Raw genomic sequence first — 17,604 nt, forward strand, 5'->3', positions numbered from 1 at the left:
GCCATGACCAAGACATGCCATTGTGTCTGAAAAGTCATTTGTCTTGTCACAGTAAACATTTAGAGCACAGGTGTCAAACATGCAGCCTGGGGGCCAAAGCCGGCCCGCCAAAGGGTCCAATCTGGCCCTTGGGATGAATTTATGAAATGCAAAAAGTACACTGAAGATATTAACAATCAATGATGTTAAAATCATTTTAGGTCAATTCAATCTAAAATGGGTCAGACCAGTAAAACACTATCATGATAACTTATAAATAAAGAAAACCACAAATTTCTCTCTTTGTTTTAGTGTAAAAAAGGTAAAATTACACAACACATACATTTACAGACTGGCCTTTTTACAAAAAATTTCAATAACCTGAAATGTCTTAAGAGAAATATGTAGAATTTTACCAATATTCTGCCTGTTACTACATGTCGTGTGATCTGTAAGTTATGATGCACATGTATAAATGATAAATGAAAGTGTAATATTGCTAAAATTGCACTTATTTTTCTTAAGAATTTTCGGGTTATTCATATTTGTTCATGTTACGTTCAAGTAGAGTTTGTAGATGTAAACATTCTCATAATGGAATTTGACTTTTTTCACTTAAAAATATAGAGAAAACTTTGGTGTTTATCAGTTCTTATTCTATTATTTATACAGGGTGACACAAAAAAACAGGAACTTTTTAACAATCCAATAAAACCAAGAGTGATGGAAGAAAAATATTTTATTCATAGTAACTGAAACCTTAAACCATGCCATTTAAGAAACGATGATGGAATTTTCATTTTTTTTAAAAAAATTACTTCCTGTAGATAGCGTCCTCCTGTACGAATGCATTCTTGAAATCTGCTGTTGAGATTCCTCATTGACCACTGCAACATCTCAGCTGGGATACTGTGAATTTCATCCTGAATTCTCTGTTTTAACTCATTCAGAGTTCTTGGTCGAGTCGTGTACACTTTACTCTTGAGATAGCCGCCAATGGTTACTAAAATGGGGGTGTGTTTACTTGCTCAAGGTCACTGTCTCGCAGTGCTGCCACTTGCTCATGTCTGCCAATATGCACTTCAAAAATTCCCGTTTTTTTGGCCGTAGTAACCATTGGCGGCTGTGCGAGAATTGTTCAGTAACCATGTGATCTCAAGATTCGGTAACGTTCCCTGGCCCCCTAGATTGCCAGATTTGTCCGTTTGTGATTTTTTCTTGTGGGGCTATCTCAAGAGTAAAGTGTACACGACTCAACCAAGAACTCTGGATGAGTTAAAACAGAGAATTCAGGATGAAATTCACAGTATCCCAGCTGAGATGTTGCAGCGGTCAATGAGGAATCTCAACAGCCGATTTCAAGAATGCATTCGTACAGGAGGACGCCATCTACAGGAAGTAATTTTTAAAAAATGAGAATTCCATCATTGTTTCTTAAATGGCATGGTTTAAGGTTTCAATTACTATGAATAAAATATTTTTCTTCCATCACTCTTGGTTTTATTGGATTGTTAAAAAGTTCCTGTTTTTTGTGTCACCCTGTATTATTCTGTCTTAGTCTGTATGTGGCCCCTGAACTAAAATGAGTTTGACATCCCTGATTTACAGCAAAAATGTGTGGTAACTGACTCCTCAACTTACTTTTTTTTTTTTTTTTTTTTTTTTTTTTTTTTTTTGGTGTGTGTTGTTTCTCAATTAGTGTCATGACATCAGTTATATTTCTGAAACATTCCAACAGGAGCTTTGCCATTTCTGTTCTGCTATGTTGACAGTCTTATTTTGCTGATTTATTTTGGGGTTAAGCATGTGCTGTCATCGAGTCAGGGGGGCTAGGTTATTAATATGTGCAGACTCTGCCCGTTAAGACACCTTCTTTGTACCAACTACAAATCCCAGAATTCCTTGCTGGCGGCTCCGGCAGCAGTGCTCCTTGGCCACCGCTGCTGCTGCTGCTACTGCTTGTGCGCTCGGACAACGGGGTCTGGGAATCCGTCAAGCCGCTGAATAATCATTTTCCACGAACCACGAGGAAATACAGCGTGGCGTGTTTTTGTAACTAGTCTTTTTTCTACCGGCGTCTTTCAGCATGGGTAATGGCATCAACAAGGTAGGATTTTCATCTGTTTAAGTCTGGAGTTCACACACCAATGATCCACAGTGTGTTGAATGTTAGGGCTTATATTGATTTAAATATTTGTAAGAATTAAAAAAAAAAAAGTTGCTCTTTCATAGTTTTACTGCCTTCAGTGAATAGATGCATCATATTTAGTCATTTATAGAACTGAAATAAACATAAACCCCAATAATCCAAGTGATCCAACTGTAATTTAACGCATGTTTTTGTTTGATTATGACATGATCTCTGTTTGGAAATACAGTGTTTAATAATCATCTTCACATTTTTAGTCAGCTATCAAGTTTTGTCAGCTGTTACACTTCTATTTCAGTGATGCTTAGACAGTTTCTGCTTTTAATATATACAGTACTCTGTGTTCATATAGGTCCTTCCTGACTTATACTTGGGGAATTTCAAAGGTCTGTCCATGCATTGTATTGTCATTTTGATTTTACGACTTTAAATGACTACACATTTCAGTGTAATGTGTTTCTGGTGCTGTTTTTTGTTTATGACAGATGCAAGAGACAGAGAACAGCTTGCAAGAAATAACATCACACACATCCTGTCTATTCATGACAGTGCAGCTCCTATCCTCCAGGTGAGACACTCTCACTTTCTGTGTCACAAGTAACATCTTTAACCTCTTAAAGATCACTCACAGCATGATTTGTGGAGTTTTTTTTTTCATGATTTTTTTCCCTCTTCAATAAAGTGACCAACTAAACCATCCTGCATATATTTGATCGGCTGTTTTGGGTGTATTACTGAAAAGCAGAACAAACACTACGGGCTTGGAAACAGTCCATAGACCAGTCTGTCAGGTAATTCAGGGAGAGCTGCCTAAACGCTGGCCAACGCTGAAAGAAGCTTCCTCTTTAACAAACAGTTGTCAGTGCTGAATGAGTGAAAACAAAGCAAGGTAGTATCATACTCATGTGATTCTTGAGTATCATGAAAAACGCCAGTCAACAGTAATTGGACTGGTCAGTGTGCTGCTATGTGTGCTTGCGTGGGTTTTAGAGTAGGCGGCTGTTTCTGCTTTGCCAGTTTCGACTGTGTAGTTTCAGTTCGCTTTTAGTTTTAATAAGTTATTGATTATGATTTAGAGTTTTTCTTGCACATGCATGCACGTGACCACTCCCCTGACTTACTTATTTATTTAAAACTAAATGAATATGAACACACATGTGACTTAATATTTATTGCCTGCTGTTTATGGATTCATGTTAAATGTATTATAAAGGAGTGAACACTGGCAGATAACTGGTATACATTGTCCTTTAGGAGATGACCTATCTCTGCATTTCAGCAGCTGACCTACCCACACAAAACCTGTGAGTACCAAAATGTGCAGCACAGCAACACAGCAAAGAACAATGAAAAGCTGAAACAGAGAGAGTACCACATCCATTTGAGGCTGCACTGTGTGGGCGTCTGAGGTTCATTTTCTTCATGCTAACGTGTAAATGATATGCTGCCACAAACTCGTCATTTAACTGTGAACTTATTCTGTGGATAGATCGTGATAACATGACCAGATTAAACGTTTAGCACAGGTTTTTTTTTTTTTTTTTTTTGGTCATTTCAACTCAGTCAGGTTCAGTTGTTTTGACGTAACATGAGAAATGAGGGAGGGAAAACCAAGGGTGGTACATGATTTTCCTTTCAGTGCCCTGGTTTAGACACATACAGATATGCACAAACACACACATTTACACACAAATTCTGTGGCTAGTTCACATTTCACACTGCTACAAGGACTTAGCAGGAAGGAAGTCTCATAGCTCAGTTCTGCAGTTTTAGCACGATGGTTGGTGCTGTGGTTCTATTTATGTGTCCCCACATACATACACTCACACATTAGGACCAGCAAATATATATACACACACACACACACACACACACACACATACATATGCATATACATGCCCCGGTCACCCCTACTATCCCAGCTGCCTCATGCCTCTTTGTGCTTAAAACCTGTTATGTGAAATGCGACACCTTATCTTTCAAACCTGAGGCGAACACACCCTCATCTTGATCCATCCGGGATGAGAAAAGGAGATGTTTTAGAGTCAGGTGCAAAAACACGATGTAAAAGAAATACAGCCAATCTCTGTCTGCTGTGTTTTCATGGACTTGGGACATGGTAGTGAAGACAAAATAACCCCACAGTCATGTTTTTGCCTTGTTCTCATAAGGGTTTCATGCGATCATGACCTATAATAACCATTTTCTTCTGATCTACAGGACTCAGCACTTTAAACAAAGTATAATGTTCATGCATGAGTCACGTCTGAAAGGAGAGGGCTGCCTCGTTCACTGGTAAGAGAAAAAACTTGCGTACTACATGTCAAATCTAGAATCAAGACCCACTTATTGAAGCTCTTTGTAAGTTACTGTACTAGGTAGACTTTCTTTCCATCCTACAGCTAAGATCATACACCCGCTGAAGTGAACTAAATGTACAGATAATGTAGAGATAAAGGAAACTGAGGTCAAAACAGTATGCAAGTGCACCCATGGGTAACTGAGCTGCACAGACGAGATTAAATGATAAGCAAAAGGCTATTCTTGAACTTCCCAAAACAGAGCACAGTAACAACTCTGATCACAATGTGTTTGTGGAGTGACCATATGTTCACTGAGGAAGGTTATATCTGATTAAACACAGGGTCTTCTCAGAAACAGAGGGGAACAGGCGGATTTGTATCGATTTTTGTTTATTTCCTGTAGATTAAAACAAATATAGAATGAGTATTCACTTGGCGTCAACATTTACTGCCCTTGTTTAACCCCCCAAAACCTTGTACATCCACCTGTCACTGTCTGTAGTCAAGTTAGGGTTAGCCAGAGTATCATATACCATGAGTATTAAATCTCATGTGTATATATTCGATCGCATTAATTTTAAAACCAGGTGTTTTGTACTTCCAGCATCCACTTAGTACATTTATTGAACATAAAGGAAAATAATATGACAGATTATTAATGTCTCTGATTGTCAGTCATGTTTACATGGACCCTAATATTCCACCAATAATGCTAATCCACAAGCAAAGCAGTGAAACTTGACCAAATTTAGATCCAAAATGAAGAAAAATTCAGAGGTCAGATAAAATGGAAGTACAAATTGGGTATAGTTTTCAAGAATACTGGATCAAAATGGGAAATTCAGTGAACTAACAGAATAGAATAGGACGGAATAGCCTTTATTTTCACTGTGTGTACAATAAAATTAGGAGTGCTACTCCAGTCAGGGCAACAACAAACACCAGTGCTGCAAGAACAGAGCGAATATAAAATTACAAAAACTAAAAATAAGATAATAAAATAGAATATTAATTTTACAATTTCACAAAGTAACATAAGAATAGAGTTAAATAGAATAAAAAATAAAATGGACAATATCAGTAGATGCAAATTTGCAGTATTAACAGGATGTGACAGTATATATATATATATATATATATATATATATATATATATATATATATATATATATATATATATGAATGATGTTAACAATAAAATGAAAGCAGTTACGTATGAAATGTATGAAATAGTATGTATATCTATGAACCAAGTCTATATAAAAATAGTGCAATTATATTTTGATAAATAGTGAATAAAGATTGCATTGTTACTGCAGAACACAAGATTATTGCATGACTTATTGCGCATATAATGAGAGAATTGTTATTACTAAAAAGGAAACACTGCCTGCAAATCAGAATCCATTCCTTCTCGCACTTCTAAACCTATGTGTATGGAATAACCCTTCATCAACATATGCCTGGAGATCATGTTGTAATCCTGTAAGTTACATTTCTAGCATTACACCCCATTTGTCTGTCTGTCACCTCTTAAAGTCTAGCAGGTGTGTCCCGCAGTGTCACCCTGGTGGTCGCTTACATCATGACGGTGACAGGTCTGGGCTGGCAGGAGGCGCTGGCTGCAGTGAAGGTGGTCAGACCCTGTGCTGGCCCCAACCTCGGCTTCCAGCGTCAGCTCCAAGAGTTCGAGGCTACTCAAGCTGATCAGGTCAGGTCAGATAGACTGCACAGGAAAATGCAGTATAAAAGCGCAATGAGTGTGTAAGAGTTATGCTTTGTATCGTTGAAAAATGTTGTAAAGTTTTTGTTTTCTTGTCTCAGTTTAGAGAATGGCTACAGCAGGAATACAAAGACAACCCCTTCAATGATGAGGCTGATATACGTGACTTGCTCGCTAGAGTGTCCAAAGTCAATGGTGAGGAGGTGGAAGAACAGACATCTACTCCATCTGGATCTATTTGATATGTACACCACGTGGGCATACAACAGTGTTTTGGACCAACCCAGAAGATGACTGAGCTTCAGAATGGACTGTTGTTATTGTTGGACTGATCTGGTAAAGATCATTGATCTGAACATGAAAGAGACAACAAATATGTATAGCACATGATCATTTTTAATATTTTTGACTGATGCTTTTAGTGTTGTTTTTTTTCTAATTTATGAATGTCGTGAACTTTATTTTCTATTGTACCAGTATAATTTCAAATTGCAAAATAAAGATTACAGTCAGGGTTTTGTGTGGTTGTCAGTCGGTGGGCTGTCATGTCGAAGGTGATAAGACACATTCTGCTCTGTGTTTACATCTCTATTTCCTGGTTCTCTTCCTGTTTGTCTAATGTGCAAGGGAGGTCATGCATGATGGCACCAAAAACACTGATCATGTGTATCTGTTGCTTTTTTGACCTTATTATTTCTCAAGCCTTTTTTTTAAAAATCAGAAATAGCAAAAATTTAATAAAACAGTCTGTGACACTATGTGAAGATACTAACCTACATATGTCAAACTTTATCCAGGTGAGCATGTGCACATTTATCCACTGGAGGGCAGTAATAGTAATGAGGTACAACTAAAAAATCTAAACATCTCATCTGTACCAACATCTGACTTAAAGACAAACAAATCATAATAGGAATTTAAAGCAGTGTTACTATAAATAACTTTGGCCTATAAATTAAATTGCTGGGAAATAATGTGCATTAATGTGCACAGGTAATTGTTCCACTCCTGCCCTGTGTCAGCACAGGGTGTCACTAGAGGGATTCCCCACAGCAGCAGTACTGTGTGGGCGCTGAGTTTCACAGAAATTAGAGACTCGTTGCTTCGCATCTTCTTTTGAGCTCCTCTGAGACTCCTCCCTGTAACAAATCAAGTAGTGATAACATTTAAGAAAAAGACACCGAGACCTTCAAAACAGATTTCAGCCAGGGGATTTGACATGATCAGAGGTAAGCAGCAGCTCCTTTAAAACAACTTATACCATCACCAGTGTTTTTATTTTAACATGGGCTATAGATAAATGATACAGTGTGTTTTCAACAATTCATGACTGACATATTGTGAAATATTGTGCTATTTTTAATTACTTTACTCATCTCTGTATTAGTCCAGTGTTGTTTTTAGCTCACTAAAATATATATACTCTATGTGCCAGTTTGAAGCAGATTGATATATTTTAATCATCATACTCAGTAAATGTGAACATTTGTCGTTATATGGTGAAAATTCAACCAAATTACCATATAGGGTATGAAGTTTAAGATGCATATGATTTCAAATAGATTCATCCATGAAGTAGTAGTCATACCTTTCAGTCTGAAATTGTCCCTACAGTAGAGTACTTTTGCATGCATTTAGTCATGCATGTTGATCAAATGAGTCATATTTCTCTGCAATGATTAAAACTAGTGCTATGGCCAGAAATGTCAAAACCAAAGTTCCTGCATATACTTTAAATAATTCTGCAGATGTGAGGTTATGAATAGACACCCTGTATTTTAAAATACTTAACGGTGACAATTTCACCCAGTTAGAGGCTAAACCTTAACAATTATTTTCTCGAGCTTTAAATAAAAATCTACCACTACTTTAACTGCGTTGTAACGATCATATAACTATCTGTGCATCATTGTAATGTTTTATTTTCCAGAGATGAACATGGAGGAGGACACCCTATCTGTCAGTTGTGGGAATGGCAAACTTAGACAGTGGCTCATTGATCAGATTGACAGTAGGAGATATGCTGGCCTGGTTTGGGAAAATGATGAAAAAACCATCTTTAGAATTCCTTGGAAACACGCGGGCAAACAAGACTACAACAGAGAGGAGGATGCTGCACTCTTCAAGGTCAGACCATTGCACCATCTGAGACAGTTGCACATGGAAAAATCTGATGATTACTTTCTGAACACACTGTTGAAACAGAAATATCACATGAATATTGACGCCCTTAATGTTATTTGATTATATTTCTTTGAATATAGTGCCTCAGGGTTAAAGTGGTACTCTAGGCTAAAAATGCATATGTGATTATATGTTAATTAATCAATTTTTCAGGGGTCTACAAATCTTACTTTGAAAAAATTACATAAGAAATGCAAATTGGTAAGTTGAGTGCAAATTATTGTTTCAGGCATGGGCATTGTTTAAAGGGAAATACAAGGAAGGTGTGGACAAACCTGATCCGCCAACATGGAAAACCAGATTACGCTGCGCTCTTAATAAAAGCAATGACTTTGACGAGTTAGTGGACAGAAGTCAACTGGACATCTCAGAGCCCTACAAAGTGTACAGAATCATTCCAGAGGGAGCCAAAAAAGGTACAACTATCTAAACACTGTACGCACAAGATTTAGTAAAAGTATTTTGAGAATTATTGTGAACCTTCTCTGTAAGTGCAGATGCATGTTGTCAAGCCTGGCTCAAACAGCTTGGGTGTTGGGTGTTGCAAGTTTGGGTGTTGGTGGTTTCATTTTGTATGGATGGACATTAATAACATTTATCAAATATCCAAAGTCATGGTATTGTAATTGCACACTTGCATGTGCAGTACACAGCACCGTTTCACTAGTGAACTTTGTTTATATACTATTGGCAATTTTACACATATGCAACTCTGCAGTTGTTTCTGATGAGGCAGGAAGCACAAAGGAAGCCAAAGCATGTACCAAAAAGGCCGTAGTGCTTTTTTTAGAGGGCTTCGGTTACTAAGTGCAGGTTGCACATAACACAATGAGACGACCTTCAGCCTTGCATGACAAAGTCTCTGCCGCCATACAACAGCTTTTGTCACACCAGTACAGTTGATTGTATCGGGGATAATGCTTCTTTTATTAACTTTTATATTGTCACTTGACTCAATCACCTTTTGCAAAGTGTGCAGAACTCTCAGATAGTGTAACTCAGTACAGAACATTACATACGTGTATCTCCACAGTCACTTCTTCTGTGCAGTTAAACCATAATAATCCTACAGCATTGTTGATAGATAACACAGCATATATAGTTGATAGTCATAAATTGGATTTGGTTATCTGAAGTGTATTTTTGCTGCATTTACAGGAATGAAGATGAGTATGGAGGACACACCTTCACATCTTGGATATGCTTCGCCATATTCATCTTTGCACAACCAGGTGAGCAGGTTGATTTTTTTTTCAACCTTCTTATATTCTTATATTGTCTGGATCTACTGCTTAAACACAACAGAAATGCTCCCGCATGAAAACATCTTCCCTTTTTTTTTTTTTTTTTTTTTAACTTTAGGTACCAAGTTATATGGTTACTCAAGAACGAAGAGAGTGGAGGGATTACTCATCACCAGAACAACAGTCTCTTCCTCCTTCACATCACCATGGACCCCATCCAGAACTGCAGTACGGCCAGTGCCACTACCCTTCGCCAATCAGCCGGGCATGGGCTGGGTCGCACCCTGAAAATGGTAACTACTATACTATACTATACTATACTATACTATACTATACTATACTATACTATACTATACTATACTATACTATACTACTATACTACTATACTATACAAGGAACAAATGGACAAGGAAATATTTTATTTAGTTTGGTTGGTTACATTGTTTTTGTTTGGTGAAACGTGCTGTTTTTGCATCATTTATAATTTGATACCAAATAATGTAATCCTGTCAGTCATGAAGTAACTTTATGGAGACCTCTTTGTAGGAAAATCAGTGATTAGGCTTATTTGTTTAATTATTAAACCACTTAAAAATTTAACAGTTCCATTATTAAACAAGTGGTGCCAGACACAACAAACCCCGCCCCTTGCACATATTGTAGCTTATTTTGGCATCGATCTAGCTGATGTCATCATGTCTATGCATGTGTCTATGCAGTTGCCTCTATATATGTGCCAAGTTTGAAGTAAATTGAGACAAAATTGATTTTTTTTTATAGACATATGAAATTTCACCCCTTGTATGTAAATGGGAGAAAAAAAAGATTTTAAAAAATTATAAAAAATTTGAACTTTGACCTACTGTTCCCAAAATATAATGAGATCTGTTCTGGGTCACTGCCAATCTACAAACCAAATTTGGTGTATATTCAACCAATAGTTTTGCTCCTAGAGTGTTAACAAACAAAGAAACAATGCAAACCTTAGAAAATATTTTAAAAAGACAACTGAAATCAGCAAAATGTTCTTGTTGTACTATAAGTTTTATGTGATAATGCATTGCCACTGAAATATTTTGAGAAATATCACAATCACGGACTTAGTTTAAATTTTTGTTTTCAGGTTCACATTTTGTAAAATATAAATCTGCTATTTAAAATATAGCCATTTTCACATATTTATGGACCGTTTCAACATCTAGAGTGTCACATATTAAGAAAATGACTGTAATAGTGTTAAGTATTAGTAATAGTGATAGAAGACAGCTAATATAGTATATGTTGTATATGACCTAGAATACAATAGAATAGAACAGAATGTAGTGTACAGAGAGTTTATAGCTATTGTTAATTTTCAACTCTTGTTAATATTGTACAAAGTTGCTGCACATTCAAAGGCAGCAAAAACAGTTATGACATACTTCCATGTGAAATGAAAACATAGTCTTAAATTATATTAATTAATATTAATCAAACCACTGTGAACAAATGGAGTTGTCATCAGTGCACAGATTATTCCAGGCCTGTGTGGTATATCTTGTAAGTGCTGCATTTCTGTTCTGTCTCCTGAATATAAATTGCAAACCCCAAATGTTCCCCAAATGCACCCTTACAAATAAATGACTTTGGACCAATGCAATAAATTAACATGTTTATTGTTCTGCAGTTGATTAACACAGTCAAATAATCCAGATAATAAAGAGACAATGAGGAACAGCACTGAGCAGTAGTCTATGCAGAAATGACAAACACAAAATATACTTATGTGCAAAGCCATTTTGTTTGAATTGGTACACCTTGAATAAGAATGGAAGAACTAATGGCTACGAAAATATCTCTAGTCACATAAATAAGCACAATAAGACTGTCACATCTGAGAATCTAATAAGTATATAACATCTCCTGTACAGGGTTTCAGCTCTCCTTCCACACCTATCTGTCAGAGTCTCAACCATCTGTGTATACGATGGACCACAGCAGTCCCATAACAGGTAAAGATAATTTTCTATGCACACATGCAAAACAAAACAAAACAAAACAAAACAAAACAAAACAAAAAAAACAAAACAAAAAAAACAAAACAAAAAAAAAACCAAAAACAATATATATATATATATATATATATATATATATATATATATATATATATATATATATATATATATATATATATATATATATATATATATATATACATTCATACATACATATATATATACACACACACATGAAAACATGCACTTACACACACTGACACTTAAAATTCAATCCTATTTTTAAGACTTTTGCATTTACAGATAAGAACGAAGCTACAAACGCCGCACAACATTTACTTCCCCCTTCTGAAACTCAGGGCAACTGGCCATGGGAGTGAATAGCATTTTTAAGCAAATTATTTTTTGGGGGGTGGAGGGGGGATACTTGAAATGATAAGGGAGAAGTGAGTAATGCTGGATATGCCAAAATTACAAAGAATTTATTTTTATACTTGACATTTAAACTCTGAACATGCTCAAATTTTGATGCTGATGTATGTTTTTTCCACAAAGATGTATCTGTTCAAAGCTGCTCTCTTTATCTTCCAGACTTGAGCCTGCATGTGTCCCTGTTCTACAGAGAGTCTTTAGTTAAGGAGGTGACCACCACCAGCTCTGAAGGTTGTCGGATCACCTCATCTTCTTCTTCTTCCCCATCGTCTTCCTCCTCATCTTCCCCGTGCCCAGAGGACAGGCATCCCATGGGGCCAGAAATCATCCTTTTTCCTTTCCCTTTCCCTGAGTCTCACAGGCAGGGTGCTGAGATGCTCCCGAACATACTGGAGAAGGGGGTGCTTTTGTGGATGGCATCTGATGGGATGTACGCTAAACGCCTCTGCCAGGGACGGGTGTACTGGGAAGGACCTCTGGCTCCATACATGGATAAGCCGAACAAGCTGGAGAAAGACCAGCCATGCAAACTTTTCGATACTCAGCAGTTCCTCATTGGTAAGTGTTGATATGTACACACCTACACTTACACGCTAAGAGGTTTGGCTTTCCTTCCCCGAAAGGGAGGCAAGAGGTATTGTTGGTTCGGTTTGTAGATTAGATTGATCGGGTTTGTAGATTGCCAGTGACCCAGAATAGATCTGATTATATTTTGGGAAAAGTAGGTCAAAGTTAAATTTTTTTCTGAATTTTTTAAATCTTTTTTTTTTTTCCCATTTACTTATAATTGGCAAAATTTCAAATGTCTGTAGCAGCAACGCTATTGGGTGAATACAGACCAAATTAGGTTTAGAGATTGCCAGTGACCCAGAATAGATGTGGTTACATTTTGGGAAAAGTAGGTCAAAGTTCAATTTTTTTCTGAATTTTTTAAATCTTTTTTTTTTTTCTCCCATTTTCTTATAATGGGCGACATTTCAAATGTCTATAAAAACATCAATTTGTTTCAGTTTATTTTTTACTGTTTTTTTGTACACAGTGTAAAAATTGTCTATGTCTAGCATGCATAGTACACACAAAAACTTGTTGGTTATTTTCTTCATTACAAAAATGTACTTTATCATGCTTCCATAAAGAGATTCTGAAGAACAATCCTAGGTACATGGAGGTTATTCAGATATACTCAGGCATTTTGGTGAATATACCATAAATATTTGGACTTCATGGTAAGTTTATTGTTCTGAATTATTGTGATTACAGTGTTTTGTTCACTAGTGTTCACACATACAGAAGTTTGTACTTTGTCATACTGACAACTTGCAAATCAAACTGTTAATTCAAATGTTAAGACCACAGCATATTTCAGGCTTTCTCATTTTACACCTTTTCTTGCGATATGTGATGAAGATTTTGTCAGACAATAACTATAATTCGTCGAAAAACAATGCTACTGTGGTCACGCTGACAGAAGCATCGATGATGTTAATGATAATGATTAAGGAGAGGCTGCAGGTGTTTTATCTGGGTAAGTCCCTGTGTTGAGGTAGCATTAAGAAGATTACATTTTCAGCAAGGGGGCCAATGTGTGTGGAGTCCCCACCCACCTGCTGTGGTCCACCACATGTGACTTATGATATAGGTTTTTTTCTCTGCCATGTCACACTCAAATTTCCACCGATCTGATCAGTAGTTTCCAGAAAAGACAACTAATGCTGATTTGGGAAAGTGTTGGATGAGCTATCTAGGGTACTGTGTATTTCTAGTATGATACACTGGATTTTGCCTTTACCAGCACAAAACGGGTTCATGGATGGTGCTGCAGCTAACACTGTCTTTTTTATGTTTGCCTTCATTTTCTTAGAGCTTCAAGAGTTTGCCCATAATGGCCGACATCTGCCAAGACACCAAATAGTGCTTTGTTTTGGAGATGAATACCCTGATCCACAGCGCACGAGGAAGATGATCACAGCACAGGTACATATAGTGTACATAGAGAAAAGATCTCCAGTTAATAAACAGTCTTTTATTAAGTCATATTACTTTATTAGGTGAAATGCTATGTGGTCTGATTGTACAAAATTGCTTTGGTCTGATATATTTGGCATTCGTTGTTCTACATAAAGTAGTTGCACTGTAGTCATGCTTAATTTCTGTTTTAACAGAAAACTAAAGCTAAATGTTTTGTGTAATTGATAACACAAATGTCAAAATATCAGTTGAGATTTGTAGATTATAATCAGTAGATTATTCTAAGTAACTTGATAAAGCAGTAGCTGAAACATGATGTTAGCAAAAAAAAAGCTGAACTGATCTCAGTGACTGGTAAATTCACATGATTAAGTGTTAAACCACCAGTGACTAAAAGCCTCTACAGATGTATAACGTGTAATAATTTTTGAACCGCTCATCCTATCAATACATTAGAATAATTGAGGTAAACTACAGTTTCTTAGCTTTTTGCTGGCATATGATATGACTCTTTTGGATATTCAGGGGCTCCATAAGGATCAAGGAAACACCATCATATTCCGCAACACTGATTCACCAATCAAACCCACGTAGTCTAACAAATGACAGTCAATATAGACACTTGTTTTCACATCCAGTTAATGCTATATTTTGTCAAAAAAAAACAAAAAACAAGCAAAACACTTTTGCTTCAGCTTTCTCTGTACTGATGTAATACATTATCAATTGAATTTACATGGTCAGTAAACTTAGCAAAATACCTGCTTTTCATTGCAAAATGCAGAGAATGAAATAATAAATAGTTATAAATCACTAAGGTTAAATGTAAAGAAAACCCTTTTTGTGGTCACTGCAAAATAGCTCTACTTATTTTACATTAAATAACATACTGAACGTATGGTCTTTGTCCATATAGCATGCAAAATTTATTTGGGATGTAAAAAAGAACTTGTAAAACAGATCTTCAGTAGATCTATATGTTAAAATCATGTTATTTTTCTCTTTTTCTATAGATTATACTGCTCTCTGACTGTGTAGGTCTTAGTATGATAATGTATTTGATGAGTCACAGACACATGTCATGAACAGAGATCATGTCTCTTTAGGTGGAGCCGGTGTTTGCCAGAAAACTGATGTACTATTATCAGCAGAACAATGGGCACTACCTGCGGGCCTATGATCACATCCAGGAACAGAACACCTCTCCAGTCATTGACTATCCTCCTCAGAGACCTCTACAGCATATTCAGGAGTGACAACCACACACACATACACACATGCATGCATGAGGGCATGAGTGTGAATGTAAACAACTCACCGTTTCTAAAGCCTTATGATTGCAGTCCTGTTCAACTGCTGTGAGAATTGTAATGGTGTTGAGGGATAGAGATGGGGAAGACCCTGTGTTTTCACTTGCACACCTATGAGTCTAAGTGTTTGTGTCTCTGACTGTGGAGTAATGTGTTTTTTTTTTTCTCTCTGCAAGTATTATTGTGACAGCGTGAAGGATGCGGTTTGAGGGTGGGGGGATGAGGGTAGGCAGAGGGCGACTGACAGGAAGTACTAGCACAGGTGCACAGGAAGAATGGCCCCTAAGACAAACACTGATACGTCAAACAGATTAGAAAAAATTAGTATGAATGAGTACTTACAGTATTTTCACAGGTAAAAGTTTCATTCTTACTTATACACACAAGTCAAACTAATGGCGATGACGGACCTCTCCCCCCAAACTGATTAGAAAAAGAAAGATATGATAAACAAGGTGAAAAAAAAAATTCCTTTTTCAGCATGTTTTAGAGTTCAGTTCTAGACTCTTGACCAACGAAAGGTGAATGCAAAAGAAACTGATGCCAACACTGATCTGGATTTTTAGAAGAGGACACATTTATCACAAAATCAGGTGCTACATGATTTGCACATCTACTGGATTTGAAGCTAATCTGGTCCTTTACTAATATTTGATCTGTAGTATAATGACTGTACAGTACAGTATAGGCCAGTACTGCATTGCATCCTTTTACTGGAGTCACTGGAAAGATTTACTTTAATTGGCGACCTGGACCTGCAGGAACTGAACTGGAAAAATCACACTCATCCCGTAACCTGCAGAGAAACTAAACCTGTTCCTCTTAACCTGAAACTAGTGGCCCCACAAATAGGAAGGAAAACTACCTTTTAGGTCAGTGTGCCGGTTCGGGCAGGGAGGAGCTGTTTAGTTCCCAAGCCTGAGATACCGTCCACATTCAAGTGCCAGGTTTGACATCCATATCGAAGCCAACCAAAGAGCCCAACAACATGTCTGTTACAGTGTCTAGTGTACAAAGACTCAAAATATTGCAGTGAGAATAATGAAATTCCATGTTCTGCTCAAGTCCTGGAGGGTGATGCTGCGAAGGAGGGGATGAAGATTATGTTATGTTTTTCATCTGTGGTCCAGAGTTTCGATCTCTGCATTTACTTCCTTCACACTTAAACCACATCACTTTCACAATGTCTTTAAAAGTCTGACCAAAATCACAGGCAGGAATGACTTTTTCTTTTCTTTTTTTATATATATATGTACTGTAAATCTTTTTGCCTCGAACCTTCCATTTTATTTTGCATTTCTTTACAGTCACACATGTAACTCATTCAAAATGACATCTCAAACAAAAATCCTTCCCAATATGCACATACACATCCTGTGCGTGAGTATATTGTAAAGGGCCTCATGTGTGCACATGTGTAGGTGTGTACATGTGTGTGTCACACAGTTGTGGTATGACTGTTATCAGGATTTGACATTTATGGACTCAGGATAAAACATGTGACTCCCCCACCTACATTGTCAGTGACTCAAACTTGGACCAAAGATGAAAAAAAAAATCACATCACATTTCACAGTTACAGTAAAATGCTGACATAAAGTTGAAGAGGAAATCACAATATATCAGCATAAACTGAGGAATTAGTTGTCTTTTTTAAATTAAAATTTCTAATTTTGTTAACAACAGGAATGACTAAGGATATTGATTAATGTTAACTTGACTTGACTTGAAATAAACTTCATCATTCTTTTGCTTGTCATGTTTGCTGTGCTGCTTTTGTATTTGTTCAGGAGATAAAAAGAAACTCATAATTGGTGATGGAAAAGACCAATGAAAAGAGAAAAAGGGAAAAACACATTTACACATTTGCCATGGTGTTTCCCCTTCTGCAGGAAGCCACATCATTTGTTGTGAGGCTTCAGTTTTTCCGCACCCTCATGAGCCGTTACTCCCAAGTGACATTGTCTTAGCCTAGCTTTCTGAAGACGCTTTGGAGCGAAGAGTTTAGTCAACTAGTGCCTCAAACATCAGCAACTCATGCTTCTGAGAGAAGTGAAACTACCAGCAACATATCAACTGCAACACTTTCTCCAAAAGAAAGTGATTCTCACTCAGATACTGTGGTTATAGCAAATTCAACTGTTTATAGACATAATGAAAGATGACCCAACATGATGTAGTCTCAAACTTTATGTTTATGTATTTGTTAACTTTTGGGGTTGCATACTGTGCTTTTATTGACAAATAGACAAGATACGTCTACCTGTGTTCTGACCAAACAAGACTAGAGTTGGGGTGTGATGAGCAGCAAAGGTCAC

The 17,604-nt window shown here is 36.8% G+C and overlaps 2 protein-coding genes across 3 annotated transcripts; both read left to right on the forward strand.

Annotated features, from left to right (window-relative positions):
- Nucleotides 1–1,920: 1,920 nt before the first annotated feature.
- dusp22b (dual specificity phosphatase 22b) lies at nucleotides 1,921–6,669 on the forward strand. The gene is made up of 7 exons (XM_030159629.1): nucleotides 1,921–2,086; nucleotides 2,481–2,514; nucleotides 2,614–2,696; nucleotides 3,383–3,432; nucleotides 4,349–4,423; nucleotides 5,971–6,142; nucleotides 6,256–6,669. Exons 1-7 carry the CDS (start codon nucleotides 2,066–2,068, stop codon nucleotides 6,394–6,396), a joined length of 576 nt encoding a protein of 191 aa, XP_030015489.1. The 5' UTR covers nucleotides 1,921–2,065; the 3' UTR covers nucleotides 6,397–6,669.
- A 594-nt stretch (nucleotides 6,670–7,263) lies between these two features.
- irf4a (interferon regulatory factor 4a) lies at nucleotides 7,264–16,899 on the forward strand. 2 transcript variants are annotated; one of them, XM_030159425.1, is made up of 9 exons: nucleotides 7,264–7,383; nucleotides 8,085–8,281; nucleotides 8,568–8,754; nucleotides 9,497–9,570; nucleotides 9,701–9,875; nucleotides 11,493–11,573; nucleotides 12,168–12,566; nucleotides 13,870–13,982; nucleotides 15,083–16,899. In XM_030159425.1, exons 1-9 carry the CDS (start codon nucleotides 7,374–7,376, stop codon nucleotides 15,230–15,232), a joined length of 1,386 nt encoding a protein of 461 aa, XP_030015285.1. In that variant the 5' UTR covers nucleotides 7,264–7,373; the 3' UTR covers nucleotides 15,233–16,899. The 2 variants fall into 2 exon arrangements, with proteins under 2 accessions (XP_030015285.1, XP_030015284.1); XM_030159424.1 differs by lacking the exon at nucleotides 7,264–7,383 and having other exon boundaries at nucleotides 8,069–8,281.
- Nucleotides 16,900–17,604: the final 705 nt, after the last annotated feature.

Source organism: Sphaeramia orbicularis, chromosome 17 (assembly GCF_902148855.1).
Source record: "Sphaeramia orbicularis chromosome 17, fSphaOr1.1, whole genome shotgun sequence".
Lineage (NCBI taxonomy): Eukaryota > Metazoa > Chordata > Actinopteri > Kurtiformes > Apogonidae > Sphaeramia > Sphaeramia orbicularis.

Coding starts and splice junctions, on each gene's coding strand:
- dusp22b (XM_030159629.1), top strand. CDS start 2,066: ATGGGTAATGGCATCAACAAG. Junction 2,697..3,382: donor GTGCAGCTCCTATCCTCCAG/GTGAGACACTCT, acceptor ATTGTCCTTTAG/GAGATGACCTATCTCTGCAT. Junction 6,143..6,255: donor AGGCTACTCAAGCTGATCAG/GTCAGGTCAGAT, acceptor TTCTTGTCTCAG/TTTAGAGAATGGCTACAGCA.
- irf4a (XM_030159424.1), top strand. CDS start 8,069: ATGTTTTATTTTCCAGAGATGAACATGGAGGAGGACACCCTATCTGTC. Junction 11,574..12,167: donor CCACAGCAGTCCCATAACAG/GTAAAGATAATT, acceptor TTTATCTTCCAG/ACTTGAGCCTGCATGTGTCC. Junction 13,983..15,082: donor GGAAGATGATCACAGCACAG/GTACATATAGTG, acceptor ATGTCTCTTTAG/GTGGAGCCGGTGTTTGCCAG.